The 20187-nt window shown below is 36.5% G+C and overlaps 1 protein-coding gene across 14 annotated transcripts in view; it reads right to left on the bottom strand.

Annotated features, from left to right (window-relative positions):
* The window catches only part of NRXN3 (neurexin 3), a 962727-nt gene that overhangs the window by 109365 nt on the left and 833175 nt on the right, over window positions 1-20187 (bottom strand). For 7 of the 14 annotated variants that reach the window (XM_064423706.1, XM_064423705.1, XM_064423711.1 and 4 more), the window contains one exon: window positions 3501-3590. The exons of the other annotated variants lie outside the window; for them this stretch is intronic. In XM_064423706.1, coding sequence (XP_064279776.1) covers window positions 3501-3590 — 90 coding nt within the window. The remainder of the gene's footprint in view (window positions 1-3500; window positions 3591-20187) is intronic. 14 annotated transcript variants of the gene reach the window in all.

Here is a 20187-nt window from a genome sequence, read left to right on the forward strand (position 1 = left end):
CTACTACCTTCAATTCCTCGTTCTTTGCTCTAAGATGGTGTACATGTGCATGGTAAAGACACCGGGAAATGAATATGGAATGAGAAAAATCTTTGGAGGGAATATAAACTTCACTCTGCCACTCTCTTCTGATCATTCTTCGAATGAAATTTAGCTGAAGCCTTTACTTCCCCCAAGTAAAATTTATCTGGCCACTGGATTTTATTGAGGAACTATTTACATTAGTAAATTCTACTAGGTGTGTAATTCAATTCTGTAGTCCTTTTTTTTCCACAGAGAATTCTTCCCACTGTTATATTAGTGTCGTATTAAAGAAAAATTATGAGGTGCTTTGTAAGTATTCTGAATAGTTCAGGCTCTTGTTTCTTTGCTCTGTCATTGTCTTCTTCATTTGGAAAACTAAATTCTAATTAAAAATACCACAGAGAAATCTGAAATGTAACTTTTCTGTACCACTAGAAGAGATTTCGGGCCTGATTTTGCAAATCCTAATTCATAATAATAGTACTTGCTTCAAAAGTACAGTCACTTACATCAAGGAGGCTTTACAGGTAAGAGAGATTTGAATAATTAAGTACTTCTGGGCTCAATACTTTTGCTGAGATGCTTTTGGGTCTTTATTAGCTCATCCAATTGCAGAACAGGTAACATCTGTGCCTTAGCAGTCACCAAGTACTCTGCTAAGGAAATCTGCTGGATTTATGACTCCTGAAGTTGAACAATCTAAGATTAACACTTCTTTTTATATTCACATACATAATCTCAGTGAGGTTAACAGCATTTAATATTTTGCTTATAACTCATGCAATTCACGACTGTAAACCTGAGCTCTTAAAATTATTTTAAACTAATTTATAGGAATTAAAAGCCCTTCAAAGCCAATAGTGATGCCACTTCAGAAAGATAATGTATTATATTTGTTTTTCAAGAATGAACTATTTCATTATTATGAATAACATAGCAGTACCAAAGGAAGAACAAATCTATAGCATTCAAAAATGTCAATCAAAAAGTGTTTCATCTTACCTCACCCAAGCCAAGAGCTCACATAGGCAAGACAGCTATTCTATATGCTGACTCTTTGATTAATCTATTGCTCCATCCATCAGTTTGTCTTGCTCCATTTTGATGGGAAGCTACCCTTTCATTCCCCATCTTTATAACGTCTTCTGACAGAAGGTTTCTGGATTACATTAATTGTTAGGCAGACGACCATATGGATGAGCAGGCTAGTGAACAGCTACATACATTATTCACTCTTATATTTTTTTAATTTGAGTGGTACCTGAGTTGCTCAAAATGTCTGTCTACTTAGGAATGAAGGAACCAAGTTATATTGTCCCAGGTGTTACACTGTAAAATGTCATTCCCTGACACATAATGGAAAGACTGAATTTCCTTTCACTTTTGCAAAAATATAGCCCTATCCTTCTAGCCTGACCACATCCAGTGCTTTGAGAGTGTCAAATATTGTCTCTTTTAGACTCTAGTGCATGTGTGATTGTCTTTTAACAAAGCATCAATATGCACAAAAGTTCAAAACTTCAGGATGAATTACAAATGAAAGTGTGTTGGCATGCTTTTAAGCTCAAACTTGTAGAAGCTGTGACATAAAATAAAAGATTTTGTGGAAGACCAAAGCCAAAAAAACCCAAAAAACAAAAAACCAACAACCAAACCAAAATTAAAAAAAAAAAAGATGAGTTTCTCAAGCACATGAATTGCATCAGGGAATTAGACATGCATCTATTTTAACAAAATTGAGGCAATCATTGTCTTTAGTGTTAAAGGGACTTTAGCAATTCAGACTTACCAAAATTATTCTCTTTTTAGTGTTAAACTTTATTTATCTATTTTAGTTTGATCTTGTAAATTAACAGGGCAACCCACTGAGACTCAATAAGCATTTTCTGTTTATTGTTATCTTCAAATTTATTTACAATTTAGCTGAATTAACTGTTTTTGACATATGGGTAGTAAAAAAAAAATAAATCTATTTTGGTTACACAAATATTTTTGCCTTATTTTCATTGATACTTTAGCTTTAGTTTTAAACATTACACCTTTGTAGACCAAGCCTGAAAAGTGAGCAACACTGCAAGCTCTCATTGAAGTTAATAGGAACTGAGTGCGCACAACACTTTGCAGGATCAGGCCCTTCACATGAAAATATTTTGACTGGATTTAAGCACATCCTTCCTGACCTTAATTCATACTGGATAAATCGATTTGTTAATTCAGCTGAAGTGAGAAATTTGAAACAGAGCATAAATTATATTTTCCCAGTCCTACCAGAGATTGGTTTTCCTTCCTGGAAAATGCGTTAACAACCATAGCCTAAATCATCACAGAAAATGCAAGAACGGAGTTCAAAGGTCACCCCCTTTTATTAGCAGTACTTTCATAAGTGGAAACAAGAGAAGATTGTGTTCTGCTTTGTCTAGATTTCAAGGCAAGGAGTTAGTTACAGTGCTTTTGTTTTTTAATACCACATTTACTAATAGAGGGAGAAGATCTTCCTGACTTAAACTCCACTGTATTACCAAGAGCCTTGCTCACGCCCTTCTGAAATCAGCAAGTTATTCTGTTACCTTGAACAGGCTTTAAAATGGGTTTCTACATCCAAGATACTTTTTTTCCCTCTCCAAATTCCTTAAAAAAAAAAATTACTGTTCTGACAAACGTTCCATTTCAAAAAGGTCATGGACTGTATACAGAACTTTCACTCAAGCCATCTGGACTTATTCATGTTAACAAGTTTTTTGTTGAACTGAGGCCAATTACTCCAGGCAAACCCACAAAGTGGCACTGCCTCAGACTAAGAATTTGATCTGTATTTTAGACAAATATCATTTGACTATTCAACCTGTACTCCAGACATAACATAAAAGCAACAGATCAACAATTTTCTCTGTCTCCCTCTCTGTAATTTAAATGAAAATGTTAAAAAATGTTTTCTTTACAACATTTTTTAAATCATTTAATTATCTTAATACAATTAAGAAATACATAGCCATAGTGGCTAATCAGACTCATGAGAAAAATGAACTTAAAGGAAGTGGTTTAACAAGTAGATTTGAAAATCTTTTAAGAAAACTTCAATAAAAAGATATAAATGTAGCTCAAGCTCAAATTAAAATAGGAAAATCATGCAGTGGTTAAATTGCCATAATACATGTTGTTGCTCTTCACTCTTCTTCATTTTCTTCATTTGGCTTTTTTTTTTTTTTTTTAGAAATCATCTCCTGAATTTTTCCTTGTTTGTCATTACTATTACAGCAAGCTTAGAATTTCGTCCCTTTAACTGCATTTTAATAGCAATGTATTATAGCATGATTTATCAACATATGGCAGGTGGAAGCTGACACAAATTATAATGAAAATTAAAACAGTCATTTATGCAGCAGGCGATTATCATTTAAGAAACATTTATTTGCAGGCTTTAAAAATGAGAGTTTAGAACCAAATGGGTTTAAAATGAAAGTTTTAATGACTGTTACCTTTTTCCTGCAGCCACTCCTCTACAGGCCGGTTATATTTGAAGGGGATTTTCTGTTTTACCATTTGGAACCGTTCACTATCAGTGTTGCCTTTAAAGTTTAAAAAACAGCTTAAAAACAATCTGTAAAGTCAATGAAATAGTTAAAACATCCTAGATTTTTTTGGTTTTTATGACCTTATTTAGCTATAGATAAATAAGTGTGCATGTGTGTACATATATATATATAATATTTGAAAAGAGATTTATCTTTAGTAGAGTGGAGAATAGTTATACATCCAATTGCCTGAGGTTCTGGAAGGTCAAAGAAATTAAAGCCTACAAAAAAAAAAGATAACTCAGATTCTCCTCAGAGCATTTGTTTATCCAAATTGGTTAGAAGGCATGTGCAATTTGTCTGCAGTGTGAGACCTTGAGTGAACTCAGTGCCATGAGCTAAGACATTTTGATCAGACTCTGGATCTGATTGCATATGGACATGGCACAATATGTCAGTCACATAAACACACAGCAGTAATGTGAAAAACCTTCTTGCACTGGTAAAAGACACCTGTTAGCACTAGAAACCCAGTAAACAGAAAAAAAAAAGGAAGGAAGAAAATATAAGAAATTGATGTCAAAGTATCTAATAGAATTAGTTTAAAAAAAAATCCAAACACCTAAGAATGGAAAGATAAACAGGAAAAAAAAAAGAAGTAAAATTTGAAAAGAGGAAGAACTGTTAATTAAGGACACATAAAAACTTCTTTTCAGTTACCAAAGATTTGGGCCTGTTGCCAGAATAAAACAAACGCTTAGAAACCAATTTAAATAAAAGCAGAAATAATTAGCCAAAATGTAAATTCCGGCAATTACAGTACCATTGTTCCAGGTTGATGGATAATAGACTCATCCATTAAAATGTGCTTTGGTAGAAAGCTCCTATTGCTTGCACAGCTCAGAGAGGAACAGGATTCACACAAGCCTCTGTCCAAGTTCCCTAGCTACTGGAAAATTGTACAAGTCAGATGGAACCTCTAGTAGAAAGGAGCAGCTTAGTTTGATGGTGCTAAGAATGACAGTGACCAAGTGCTATCATTCTGCTTTTTCATTTTCTTCAGCTACAGTCACTTTCTGATTAATTCTAATTTTTGCTTCAAGTATTATTTTTACAAAAACTCTTCAGATAGGCATAAGAGAAGTGCTTTTTTTACATGCAACATTATAATATTACAGAAAAAGGATTAAGCCTACAACTTACTGAAGTAATGTTACCGTAAGTAAAAGTTCAGTAAATCAGTTGTGCTCTGGTATGTGTTTTGAAGAAACGGTGGTCCAAGTCAGCAACTCCTCTGTATAATTTACAGAATTGCCTTTAACGTCACACATATAAATATCCTAATGGGGCTTCATATTTATTTGACTTTCTGAAACAGACGTAATCTTTTTCCAATGTAAAGAGAGAACAATGAAAAAAAGCATAATTAAAAATGAAATCATGTAAGTCCAGCCAGTCAAGAGCAGACACTGTGATACTGCAGGGAATATGACTGGTGAATCTCATGTGTTTCATCATCCTCACTGCACAGCTGTTGCTCAGAAATGCTGCCAGTCTGTGTGAGGTACCTGCTGACCACAGCTGGGCTCTCCAGCAGCACCTTGGAACTGCTGACTTTCTGCTGCACGTGAGAAGCACTACAGCAACACACCAGATATAGTCCCACAAGGATTCATATGACCTAACCTTAAGGAGAATTTGTAAAAATCATCATCTATATCATTGTAAGCTCAGCTGTAAGGAAAGCAGCAATTTGCATTTGGGTTAGTATCCCCAACTATAATGATGAACATTTAGGAGCTTTGTTACTTATTTGGGGTGTACAGTAAAAAAGAAGCAAAAGCATATAAGAACAACTTTACTGACCAAATTACTTACTACCTTCCTGAAAAGTCAGATGACTTTTTACCTTCCAGACATTATATATTAATTGTGGGAAACTGCTATTCTCCATCACAGAAATATCTAATTAAGCACCAGCTGACACACATTATTGCTCCAGTTTCTCTGTTACACCTCAGATGCCTGCCTTATACACTTGGTTATTCAGATAAACTAAAAGGAAAAGATAAAATTGAAAATACTCTCTCAGTCATCTGTCAAGTCATATTTAACTACGTACTGTGGTGACTTGGAGTCACTCACAGACATGAAGTTACCTTTAAGTACATTCCTAGCTCTCATAATTCATATCAGCACCACCAGAAAGTCAGTTCTATACTTCTACAAATACATATTCCTAAACAGAAAATTTGAACCATGTTCAATCCAGGAACCAAGCAAAAACTGATAAAGAGGAACTGAGTTAATACAAACAACAAAAACAAAGAAAAAAACCCTCTACCTAGAGCTAAAGAGACAGTAATATTAACAAAAAAAAATATATTTGATCTGTTTAATAATAATAAACTGAAATGAAAGCTTCCTTTCCTGCAAGTTCTGCCATTCATTTAAGCCTAGGGCAGCTTACAGGACAGGGAAGCAGACCCATTGGTTTGGGGAGAACAGAAAAAAAATTAGCCAAAATGTAAGACCAATTTGTTTTCTAAGATCAGTTAGCAAGACATTCAGCTTAGGCGTTTTCTGAACACACCAATCCATGCCCATCAAAATAGATAAATCTCATAAATGCAATCATGAAAATTCTGCACCTCCTTTAGGATTTTTTTTTGTTTAGTTGCAGTGTGCAATTATTTTTTTTTTTTTTTGTGTGTGCAGGGAAAGAGTACTAGGTTCTGAAAAATCCTCAGGAGGCATTTCAATGGCATTTAAAGACCTAACTTTCTCTCTCAACTTAGATTTGAACACTTACAAAAAGGCTGCTACTGTATCTATATTGCATGTGATAGAGATAGACACAGTTTTGATATAAATGGGGGTTATTCCCCACTTTAGAGAGTACATTGTAGGCTAGGACTACTGGTTAAATGAGTGCATTGGTATTACAATGTTGATGGACAGGCACATTTTCTATAGCCCTAAAGAAATTCTATAACACTATTTACAAGCAACAAGAAACTCCACTGTCTCCATCCATATTGGTATGCACACACAAAAGTAACCTTTTACTGGTGGCAATGAGATCTTTTTCAGAAAGAAGACATTTCAGAAGAACACTAGAGTCAGCCAGGGGCTGGCATGGAGTGCTTCTCCTTCTGTGTGAAAGGCTGACTGTAGAAAAGAAAAAAACATGGTGAACTGAAATTCCTCAGAAATAGAGTGTCTGACAAGAACAGGCCAACAAAACTGAGGTAAAAAAAGGAAATGGGACAATCAAAAAAGACATGACAATGAAAAATGGGTTTCTTATAGTTCTAGACCTTCAAGAAAACCAGAAAGGACAACTATTCCCCACCACATCTTTAAAAACTTTTTTTTAAAATCAGGTTTAATTTAATTTTATTATGTTGTTATTATTATGCAGATATATTCAGCAAGATTAAAAAACATATAAAAATCATATCTTTGAAAAATTGAGGGCATTAGAAAATTCAAATAGGTTTATATTGCAACATTAGTATCTGATCTATTCTTTTTTGGTTTGTTTTTAAATTTTATTTCAGACATTTCTAAGAATGATTTTTAAAAACATGTGCATGAGAATGTGTTCACTTATATACCCAATTACAACAGTGAGCTAAAGAACAACCTTTTCATTGTTAAGTGCTTAGAATAGCCATTAAAAATAACCAATAGAACCACACAATTATTAAATTAATACTGACTTGCAGTTGTGCTTTAAAAAATAAACACAACATTTGATATGAGAGCTCAAAAAGGAAATATGGTTTGCAACACGAAGTAACATAAGTTTGGCATGAAGAAAGCTTATTGAACCTCTGACAGCTGAGGCATGATGTGATTAAAGGTGTTTCTGGTCCATCTTCAGACACAGAAATTTTCAGTAACAATCCTTTTGTGACCTCAATGCAATTTCTTGCTATAGTTGAATGATACATGCATTCAAACAACCCTTTCACATAACTAATATAGATTCTCTCTTTTTTTGAGTCCAGATTTGATTCCAGGCTGTTCTTCAGAATAGAATACACAGGATAGAGTGATTTAAATTTTCAGAAAACACTCCTAATCACATAATTCTTTTGCATTCAGAATCAATGTGGGTCTCAAAGGTCACAGAATTTTTTATAGTGAAATGGTGTTGATTAGTTTTGCTACTTGTGATTTACTAAATATTTTCCTCCCATAGATTCTAGCTGCTTATGTGATTGAAGTACCAACAGGAAAGGCTCAGTTTAAATAAGTTTCCTCTTTTTTTCCTTCATCCACATAATAAATTCCTGTATATCAATATGACTTAGATCTGCTTAACAACTTAGTTTCTACTAAAGAACTGTGCCTCATAAACACATTATTTTGCCTATTTTTACTCCTTTTTCACATAAAAATTCTAAAGCCAACTGTGAAGACTAGGATTAAAAGAAGTCTTTTGTCCCATTTAGTACTAATATGCACAATTAATAGAAATTCTGCTGCATGTCCTAAGTTTCTCAACAAACTGATAAGCAATCAGACTTTTATGACCACAAGGATTTCAATGGTAGCACCTTGAAATCTTCCAGTTCTTGAATCTTGTTTAACCTGAATATTCTAAATATTTCAAATACCATGGACACTGCTAAGGACCAAATACTTCGGAAAGGAATATGGTAGAAGTGCTCTATATTTTTTGGCTTTTTTTTTGGATTGTCCCTCTTTTTCCAAATGAATTGTTGAATCCAGTCATAAAAATAAGTGCCTACTGGTTAAATATGATTGGTTGCCAGCATTCTGTCTTTTTCCTGAAGCCCTCAGTATGCCTGCTCTACAGACTATCCTGATAAATAGATCAGATTCACTTTGAACTTTAGCTTTTGATAATCCGCAGTTTTGACCAAACTAAAATGGGGGAAAAAATCAAAATAATTTGCTTGCACCAGTCACTAATGGCAGTTCCCACAGTAAATACTCTTTATGCAGTGTAAGAGTCCAAGGGACACAGTTCATATTTGCTCATGGGCAAAGCAGAATTTTCTTCCAAAATCCTTCAGTGCTGGAAAATATTATTCTTTTCTGCTGATAGTTCCTTTAAGAGAACAAATGAATTTTATTGCATTAAGCTTATTTCTAAACCAAAATGGAATATTAAGCCAAAGAAAGTACAAGAATAAGTGAAGCTCTGAAAAATCTTGCTTCTTGGCCTAGACCAATCATAATGATTTACTGCCTCTTAGGTGTGAAAGAGAAAAACTGAAAGGTTCCAGCAAATTTCACTGGGCAGAAAGTACTTGCTTTTAGGTGGAATATTAAACCATCCTGATATGTTGTCAACTCTGTGAAGGTGCTGAAAAGAATACCATGAGAAAAAACTCATCTGATCTAAATTACTCTCAAATGCTGTTCTATGAAGCACAATGTTCTTCATTGCTTCTAAGTCTCTAAAAAGAATGAGACATTTTATCTAATGAGCACTTATTAAATGAAAGATGCTCCAGTGATACTAATGATTTAAAGAAACATCTTGAGATCAGTGTTCAAGCTTTAAAACGTTTCCACAATTTTCCCCTTATTGTAGATGGAAGATCATTAGGGAAAGGGCTTGTTAACACCTAGTGTTTGATAGCTCAGTTCACCCAGCAGCCCATAATGACAGCTCCCTTTGAGTTTTTATGGATGCCCATAATCTCACTAAGATTTACACACACTTAATTGACACTGTCATGGGAGAGAAGCAGTCTGCTACAGCATGAAAAGTGTATATTTGATGGGTAAATGCTCTACTAACAAAAACTGATTCAGTTAAATTCAACCCCAAAACTCTCTTAGGGCTGATGCTGTGTGCTCTGGAAAAGGAGACTTGCATGCATCATGGAGAAGCTACCATTTCCCCTCTGAGAAAGGGAACAAAAGTTTCCAAAGTGTGCTTGTGACTGGCACAGACTGAGCCTCTTTAACCACTTCTGTTGTCAGGCAGCTGCACTTAAAAACTTACAATACACTGAATTGCCTCGTTTTCACATTTCCTTAAGTACATGTTTTGTTTTAAATACTACAAAATAAAACCATTATTTGTTTATAGCTTGTATTTATTTAGGAAACTGACACAAGTTTGTTAGTAAAGGATTGTAATCTGTTTTTAAGACTAGTCCTTCCTCCATGCATCAGAAAGGAATAACAACACTTACAATCAAGTTTTAGTATCAGGTCTTTTTATGTAGAGATGTTTATTTTGTTGTGTTACTGTAAGACCACATTGTGTTTTATGTTATATAACATAGAGAATGGTTACACTAAAATCCAAACATGTAAAAAAATCTCTACTTACAGTGGCTTTAGAAAACACTTGAAAAATGTCCAAACCTGAAACCACAGATGAGGCTTATACAAAAATGAAACAGGATGGCCATGCTAAACAGAATAATTATAAGGCAGATGATCTGGAATCTAACTATCACAAGCTGTCCCTCTAAAAATTCTAGTAAAGCTTCAGTTTTACCTTGTATAAAAGGAGTGCTATGGAAAATTAATTCAAATTTGGGATTTCATTTCATTTGAGTGAAGTGAAAAATAGACAAGTCTTAACATTGTTTAGCTTTGCTTCAGTTCTTGGATATTATATTTTTCCCCTGTCTTGACTGTTCAATAAAGTTGCATCTTTCGCTACTGAATTCTCATTTTATTTCTTGTCCTCATTTTCCCCTTAGTCCTGGATGCCCTTGACTTTATCTTCAATTCCCTCTGATCACATTGTTTGCTGGGAGCAACACCTTTTATTCTGTTCATCCCACTATGGACTGGAGTTAAAAGCTGACCTTCACACTGCAACCCTCCTCAGCTCACTGCCCTCATGACAAGAGACAACAAGGTCTTGGTAATGCAAGTACTAAAAATATGAGAGAGAATTAGCAAGCAAGACTCCAACAGTAAAAATTATTCAGGCAACTGGAGCTGCTTCTAAGTCTCTAGTACCTCAACCAAAATCTTTACAATGCCACCACTCCCTACTTTATCTGAATTTTTTTGGCTTAAAAAACTTGGGGTTGTAATTTAAAGTAAAGTACCATTCAGGCCAAAATCATTGGGAAATTTAGAAGCAAACTAAGAGATAAGAGTTTAAGAGTCTGTGCAGGAGGTATAGCTAACATGGACCACAGTGACACTAATACGACTAAGAAAGACTAGAAGAAGTTATCTAATTGAATGCTCTGCCCCAGGATCAAGTAACATTTCAACCTCCCTTAGATTAGTATTTCAATCCTGTTTTGGATGACTGAGAAAATAAGTGCCTTACCCTCGATAATCTAACACAAAAGAACAATAGGGGCAAAATGAAAGAAAACTCAGACTAACAAAGGTGGAAGAAGGTTAATAAAACCTTTTCAAGCATCCAGAAGAGAAAAAAATATTGTCAAAAATGTGACTCAAGTCCTATTTTATACATGCACATTATGCTGAATCACTTCAGCCCTGTAGAAGTTGAGGCCATGGGCATGAAATAAAAGCAGTCTGCTTTAGTTCTTATTTGAGCTATGTTGGAAAACTGAACTAGTGTACAGTACAGAGAAAGCAGTTACCAGTTCAACCTCTGTAAAAATATGAAACAATTTGGGTGCCTACATTACTAGATGTTGGAAATGTTTTGTAAGGAATGTGTAAATTACTGTGTTTTTTCACTGATCAAACCCAAAATGAGCCCCATGTCAGGCAGCCAAGGCTGAAGTGTCTATTAAAAAAACCTGAAACTACATATTGATCTTTCTATTTTAAGCAAGGGAAAAAAATCACTTTGCAAGAAGAAATCATAGATTGGAATAAAATACACTGCTATTATCCCCACATCCCACTTCTTTGATTCCCTTGTGAAAGGGCAGGATGTGATTTATGTTGCCCAGTGGGAACAAGCAGAAATAATCAAATACCAAAAGCATTTTATTTGTATTGACACTTTAAATTCTATTAACTCTCACTTATTTAGAGGTTGTTTATCTGTTTTGTGCATTAGGCAAAGTCAGGACACAGAAACACTAATCTAATTTACATATTTGGGGTGAGGCATTGGAGCTACATGAGTGTAGCTATTTTGTTTCCAGGAGCAATGTGAGACTGAAAACAGCTCAGTTGCCTTTGCAGGGTGCATGATCTAAGGTAAGAAAACTTGTGGCTTTATACCTGCTTCTTGAAGGGTCAGTGGCTCACTACCACAACCCTGCAAAAAAGAGCAGCTCAGTTCCAGCAGACCTGAAGTCTCTGCCTTGATGCTGGCAGCTGGATTGGCTCCATTAGAAACCTTTAGATGCTTCTGAATCTCATTTCCCTGTGCACATATTATTAGGGAGATAATATAGTGAGTTAAATGTACAAATAGAGAGAACATGTGCAGTCCTTTCCCATTAACACAGTGCTACTGTAGGGAAGCCGCTCAGTCAGTAACAATAATGACAGTAACACCTGTAAAGCCCTTAGTCAAATGCCACTGATGAGGACTGGAAAGCTAACCACTAACAAATAACCAAATGGCAAAAACTCTATGGAAGTGGCAAGTTCTCTAGAGTGAGTCCCAGGAAATAATTAAAAGCATGAAAGAAGAAATTTGTTAAGAAGCACTTCCTATCAAGACTGCATATTAGACAGTGCTACAGTATCCTCAGGAAAATTCTTGAATTATTTAAAATTTTCCTTGAAAAAGCGGTGGGGGATATCACTTTATTACAGAATGGAATAAATGAGAGCAAACAGGCCTTTCCCGTTTCTAATTGCTACAAATAATGAAATCAATTCTTCTGTTTGCATCAGTTTAGAAAAAGGAAAAGAGATTTCTAGGATTCTGCAGCAACCCAATGAGTCTTCTCAAAAACAGACACTATTTACATAGTTGTGCCATGACCAAGAGCACCAGGTACTCAATAAGTAGCAAAGATGCAAATTCATTGACCCAGAAAGACTTCCATGTTCAGTGAGTTGTAGAATATTTTCTATTTAAGTCACCAAAGACAAGGTAAATTGGAACTTTATCCTCAGTTTACTGGTGGGAAAACCGGAGAGTGGTAAAAGCATTACCCAAGATCACAGAGAAAGGCATCTCTAAATACGAGGCTAGGATTCGTGAACTTCTGACTCCTAGTTCCATGACTGGCCCCTTTCATTTCTGACCATCCTTTCACACAGTTGCTCTACTTCAGATTGTAGCATTGGACTTTAATGACCTCATGCTTTCCAGTGCCTTTAGCGAGCAGGGAAAAGGCTGATGTGGATGCATAAAGCCCTTCTGTCACTGCATGTCAGCATGTCAACCTGGGATTACAGCTGGCACTGTTTTTTCTGCAGGCAATGTGATCACAAAAACACAAAGTTGTTCAAGCCTGTGATCCCTCAGGACAGATGTTTGTTTGCTCATTCTTACTGTGCACACATGTGTGTTTATGAGAGAGAGACAGGGACAGAAGGAGAGTTAGGGAGAGAGAAAGATAGAGAAGAAATAAAACATAAAAACTCTGTTTGATCAGGAGAACTGAAATAGAACAAACCCAGGAGAGAAACGTAAATATATTAATATCTGGGAACTCACTGTGCTGTGCAGCAGGATTCTATTTAGCCTGAGTCTCCATCTGAGAAATATTTTTCCATCCTTCTCTGCACTATGTTGTACAGCTACATTTGATGTACCGTCAAATGGCTGAAGCAATAGCAATTGGTTGGATGGGGCTTTGAGAAATGTGTCCTAGTGGAAGGTGGTCCCACCTATGCCGGGGTTTGGAACTAGACGACCCTAAAGGTCCCTTCCAACCCAAATCCTTCTATGGTTCTAATTAATTTTATGCCAGCAAAGGAGAGATTTACCAGAAACCACTGTTGATAAGTTTATGCTTGGTACCTGGACATCATACAATCATGGAGCAATGGACACCAACAGATGAGAACAGCTCCAAATATCTCAGGATTCAGTCAGGATACACATGCCTGTGTTGAACAGCTCTATACTTTGGCATAGAATTGTTGGGAAGACCAGCTATCAGGATATACCTATATCTTTTAGCATGTAATTACTATGCATGGAAAATGGCTAGATGTCAAAGAAATACAGGGAAAACAACATGGATTGTATCTGTTTTGTGCCATAGTATTTCAGGCACTGGGACTCAAAGGTCTGTGGTAAGTAAATGAATGCAATGCCAATACTTAGCAATATTCCAGGGTTCCTAAATCAGATACCAGGGGAGAAGTATTAGGCATAAAGATGCATCAGAGCCCTATGGTTACTGTATCTTGGAATATTTAAGTGATCATTCTGACAAATGAGCAAATCTAGGACTGGGAAATCATAAAGCTCATCTCTTCATGAGTTTTAGTTTATGCCATACTACCATTGTCAAAGGTTAATACAATTTTTCCTAGGCATTCAATCTGTGTTGCAAGAATTTATCTTACAAAGAACCCTAGTCAATAGAACTAAGCTAAGAGGAAAGAATTGAGATTCAAGAATCAATACCATAAATTGAAAAATAATCAGAGAAATAGAGAAAAATTAGAGATGACATTAAACTACCTGGGTTTTGGTTTGTTATGGTTTAAATTTGGCTGAGCAATGGGGTCAAAATGCAGCAGAGTAACTTCTCCAGCTGCAGAAGAAGTGGGAGTATTTGCACACAATCATGTATTCCTAAATAAATTTATGAGGGGGAAAAAAGGAACCATTTGCTTTCCAACTGAGAAATACAAACGCAATTACTGTACATATGATACAAACACATACAGCTTATTTGACTTCATATTTCAGATGACAAACTAAATGCAGAAGTAGGGCAATTTTTTTTAGAAGGACATCTTTTGGGGCATATTTTTGTTGTTGCCATAGTGGGTTGCTGTAATTCTCTGGAGCACCAGACACTTGACAGGTTTCAGACTCAATAAATTTGATTAGATGAACAATAAGGCTCTGGGAAGACAGAAGAGAATCCCAAATCCAGGACCATTGGAAAGAAGTGTCATTTTGACCATTAAAGCAAATTTTCTTCTAAAGCATTTGGCATTTGTCTGTGGATTTGACATATTGAACCTCTAGTCTGATGCAGGAAGATGTAAGAGTGTTGCTACACTAATTCAGCTAACAGCTGAATAGACAATACATATAATACATCCCTCTGTTTTTTTGGACAGCACCAAAATAACTTTTACTCAAACTGCCAGTACTTTCTGGTAATATTTCTTTATCTAGGCTATAAACAAGATAAATATTTTGGCTAAATTAAAAGTAGTGTTGCCTCTGTGGCATGTGTTTACATATTAGAACAACCTTTTTATGTGATTGGTATGTAGCAGTAATAAAGACTGCGACAGAAGAATATTTCTTACACTTCTCTCCCTCAAGGACTATCAGTGGGATCTTGGATGGGAATTAGATGGTCATGGCAATTGCATGAAGATACTTTTCTGTGTTTACTTCCTTCGTTAGATAAACTCCTTCTTTCAACCCTGTTGTTGTTAAATAGTATTGTGCTGCTTGTTCTGCTTTGTTACGTTACATGTCTTCATAAAGACCCATGCATTTCCCTCTTTCTTGATACCAAGCTGACAAATTACAGTGTTTGATAGGCTGCCACTCACATGAGCTTGAGGTAGTTGAAGTTAAAACTACAGCTCACCCAGACTGAATGCAGTGTGTTGCAAGAGCTCAGTTTTAAGAAACAAAACAAGAGCAATGGATACTGGAAGCTGCAATATAACCATTTTTTTGTTTATTTGTTTGTTTTCTGTCTTTTCTCTCTTCTGTCCTCAAAACCAGAATTTGGAAGACAGAAAATTCTTACAACATTTTCATGATCCTCTTTGAGGATAGAGCAAATCAGAAATAAACCACAGCTTCAATTTTTCTGTGGAAAAGGTAAACACGAAGTACACGGCAGTTAAACTCTAGGTATAGTGGCAACATTTATGTAACTTTTATGTCATTGCAGATCCTATCCCATCATCCAGTATGGAAACACATGCATTAACATAAGGTTTTTTGCACAAATTCCAAAGTATGTTTGTTTGTTGATGACTTAATATATGGAGTTTTATATGTCATTGGATACAGGGGAACTAAACTTGAGTGTTCATATAAGGTCGCCATATTTATCAGTTTTCCAATCCTATAAATATATTATAGATGCTATGGCCCTGCAGTGACAAGCTACAATCAACTCTTGATTTCATCAACTTGTCATGCTTTAATCATCCCTCTTGGCAGATCTTTCAACATATGTTGCAGTACTGCCTTCAAAATGTGCTTCTCCAATTCTGTTTTATTAACCCTGTCTTTTTATATGTTTTAGGCTCATTATGAAACACAGTAAATCTGTCAAAGGCACTTTATATGCTGTCTCGAATTCATGCTGATAGGAAGCATCTGAGAGCTCATTTAAGTCCCACAAAATGAGTACAATATGAAAAGTCAAAATCCACAACAAAATATGTGACAAGAACCCTGGTGATTGCATTCAACCTATAGGGCTAATCAAAAATCAGTTCTCTTGTTTCTTACTTATTGCCCACTCAGAAGGACATTTGGATAGGAAAATATGAAGACCACAGTGGGATCTGGTAGCACCAAGAAAAACCCTTCAGCATGCAGATCAAGCAACACATTAATGATTCCAAGTCATCCAGCACAAGATCCATTTTCATGAAGACAACTGGTTCAGCCGAACTTCTTACTATTACCTTAGTTTCAGAAGCAAGGTTTCAAAAGTGAAAAGGAGATTATAACAGCCTCAAGTCTGAGGGAAGGAAAAGATTGCTACAGGGATACAAGAAGGCAGAAAACAAAGTTTTTGGGGGGAGTTGAAGGGTGGAAAGAAGAGGAAATGACATGTCGAAGTCATTCTGCAAGACAGAGAATTAATTTGGGGGAGGAGGACCCAGGCTCTGAAAAGCACAGAGAACTAGTAATTTCCTCTAAGGCTCTATTACTGAACATTTGTAAATCACTGAAATGGTGTAATATAAGCCATGTAGAGGTACTGTGCAGGGATAAGTACAAACTTAGAAAGAACTTGCTGCAACGAGTCAGACATCAGTTAGTTCTGCTTTTGAGTTTTCCTTGTTAATTTTACAATCAGCATTAGACTGCATTACCGAGCTCACAAGAACTAATAGTCACAACATTGCATATTATTTACAATATCAGTGCACATGTGAGCTGAAGAAAGGATACATAGTCTTTTCCTAATTTCCCCAGTGATACTACTACTAGACCATCTAAATTTACCTTCTTTTTCTTGTCTAATGCATTATAAATTAGATAAAGCAAAGTTGGAAGAGGTAATATCCCATTGATAACAGTTAAAAACAGACAAGCTTTCAGAAACAGAAGACACATAAAAATTAACGAAGGAGAAGAATATAATGCCACTGATTTAAAAAAAACCTACCATGAAGAACTTGAATATCCTGAAAGGAGGCTGATTTTTTCAACTGTATTGGGTTGATTCATAAAAACCATTAACCTTCAGTAATTCTGCCTATATAAGTGAAGACTAATACAGCTATCACACACTATTTCTCCACAATTAAAGCACTCTTATTTTCTAGGTTGGTCAGCAGGTACCAAAACAGAGCACAGAGAAGTCAGCTCAGTCCCCTGCTTCAGTCTTGGGACATCTACTGTCTCCCCATGTCCAGCAATAAAGCCAGTGAGATGAACTCTAGCATGCACGAAGAATCTGGATACAATCTTGTGAGACCTTCTGTTTCCAGGACAAGATGGGGATAATATATAAAAATCAGCAGTCATGGGTGGGAGCTGCCCTGTATGCTTTACATCAAACAAATCCTTGCTAAATATTGTCTTTAACAACTACAACGACCACTGCATTATCTGAGGAAATTCCTCATCATAACAAGCTCTTGTGTGTTTTGTGTAATTCCTTTACAAATAACCTTGAGCCTTCTGTATGTCCTCCTAATATCTCAGGAGAGGATCTCATTTTCTCCTCCTCTCTTCCTCTCCTGCCTGCCTTCCCCAACCCCCCTCCTCAATTATCTCTTGCTGTCTTCTGGGTGGTTATGTTTAATCTCAGGATTAGGCAGAAGCCTGCAGTTTGCTTTGAACAGCTTATCAGCTTCCAAGAGACATTTACAGGGAGAGAAAGACTCCAGTTTTGATAGCAGTAATTGTATTTAGCTTGTAAGATACAAGGCTATTTATCTCACGGCTGGGAAATCACAGAGGGAGAGAAAGAAAATGTTGTCGATAAAAACTAAATAAAGACAAAAAGAATGGAGAAGAGGAAGAGGAAGAGGAAGAGGAAGAGGAAGAGGAAGAGGAAGAGGAAGAGGAAGAGGAAGAGGAAGAGGAAGAGGAAGAGGAAGAGGAAGAGGAAGAGGAAGAGGAAGAGGAAGAGGAAGAGGAAGAGGAAGAGGAAGAGGAAGAGGAAGAGGAAGAGGAAGAGGGAGTCCTTTCAGTAGAGGGATGAGGTGGGAAATAGACCACATTGAACAGAAAGATTGTGCCAGTTGTGGAAGGAGACTGAAAGTAACAAGGGAAAAATAATAAATGGCTGGAGTAGGACAATAAATGACCTGTTTTAAAGCAGACTATGAATTCTCATTCAATAGTCACAGTTGTGTAAAAGTCATTGAATTTTATTTGTAGAGATGGGTAGAACCATTTTTAGAGACACTGAGAAGCAGCACTGCATTTAAAGATAGTTGGATCTGTGGATATCCACATCTCTGGAAATGAAATCTGCTTTTTTGTTTTTCACAATTTACAATAGTACCCATCATGGATTGGGGGTGCCATGCAACACTTACTACTTAAACCAACTTCAGGTTCCTCTTTTATAAAAGGCCCTTTCCATTTCACATTAGCAGTATTCAGTCAGTATTCAATCTGCTCACACCAAAACAGCTTCATGCTTCATTTTTCCCACCTCACAATCCCTGTAAAATCTCTGATTCTGGCTTAAGTTCTCCTACTGTATGATTCCATTTTTAAAGTGTCTACAATAGGTTTGGGTGGGTATTTATTAGAAAAAAAAAAGGTTTGAAATATTTTCAATCTTAGGCTGCAACCAGTGTTCTAATTTGGTACAATCAAACAAGCATGCAAGCAGGGAAGGGTTAACATCATGTTACTGAGAAATATTTAGCACTTTGCAAAACTATCAAATAGGTAACAGTAATTTTAAAAAATGCCAGATTCCAATTATTCTGATATTTTTAATCACAGAATAATTTTCCTAAAGGAATAAGATGGAGCCAAGCTTTCAATCTTACCAAGAGAAACACAAATACTTCAAGTTCTTTCCACCACCATAATTAATTCTCTACAGTTAAAACAGAATAAATGAAAAATACATCTATTTTTCCTATATTATGGAGATGCAGTATATATTTTCAGGTGTCCCAAAACATGTCTCAATATCGTGAAATTTTTTCAAATATGAGAGATCACAAAGTGAAAAAACAAATGAGAAAAACTGACTGTCATGAGATTTTCTTTCTACAGCCCTTGTTGCATCACCTTTCACTTAAACACAGTGCCATAACCTCTGTCTGACCTTCTCTATTTCTTTGTGAGCAAGTAGCTTTGACTAGACTAGAATATTTGAAAAGTAGCTACAACAATTATCTAGCTCAATCAGGGCAGGCCAAAAGTCAAAGCATGTTCTTAAGAGCAGTGTCCAAATGCCCCTTAAACACTTATGGGCATGAGGCTTGCTGACAATCTCTCCGGAAAAATGGTTCTGTTTGACCAATCTGTCAGGAAAGTAATGCTTCCTAAGATCTATTGTGAACCTCCTCTAGTGCAGCTTTGAAACATTCCTATATGTCCCATCACTAAGTACCATGGAAAAATAGCTCAGCACCTGGCTCTGCTTCCCCTCCTCAGAAAGCTGCAAAAGCAATGTCACCCCCAGCCTGCTTTGCTCCAAACTCTACGACCCCGAAGTCCTCAGCTCCTCTCCATAGGACATGCCTTCCAGCCCTTGTTGCTGTCCTCTGGACATTTTTATGGATGTTCACATCCTTCTAAAATTGTGGGGCACTACCATGAGGTCTCACTATGGTGAGATCACACCAATGCTGAATAGAGCAGGACAACCACTTCTTTTGACTGGCTGTCTGTTCTGGCTTTTATGCTCCCCAGGACATGGTTTGTGCTTTCACTGTCAGGGTCCACATATGACTTACACTGAGCTGCTGCCCACCAGAACCCCAGATCTCTTCCTTCAGGGCTGATTTCTAGCCACTCCTCTTCTAATTCCTAATAGTACCTGGTGTTACTCTGCCTCAGGTGCAGAATCCAGAATTTGTTCTCACTTAATTTTATCCCATTAATAATTTTCCATTGCTCCCATCCAGCTAGAATCCCCTGCAAGGCTTCTTGTCCCTTGAGGGGGTCAAAAGAACCTCCCGATTTAGTATCATTAGCAAACTTCCTACATCCACTACCTTCCCTTCCTCCCTGAGATAGGTGACCTTTTTCCACAGAAGAATGAGTATATTGAACAGAACTGTCCATAGAACTGAACCCTGAGGAACAGCTCTGGTGACCACTTGCCAGGCAGATGCAGCCCCATCCACCACAGCCCTTTGAGCTCTGCAGTTCAGCCAGTTCCTAACCCAGTGCACTGTGCACAGCTCATGCCACAGCTGGGCAACTTGT

Source organism: Passer domesticus, chromosome 6, assembly GCF_036417665.1.
Source record: "Passer domesticus isolate bPasDom1 chromosome 6, bPasDom1.hap1, whole genome shotgun sequence".
NCBI classification, from domain to species: Eukaryota; Metazoa; Chordata; class Aves; order Passeriformes; family Passeridae; genus Passer; species Passer domesticus.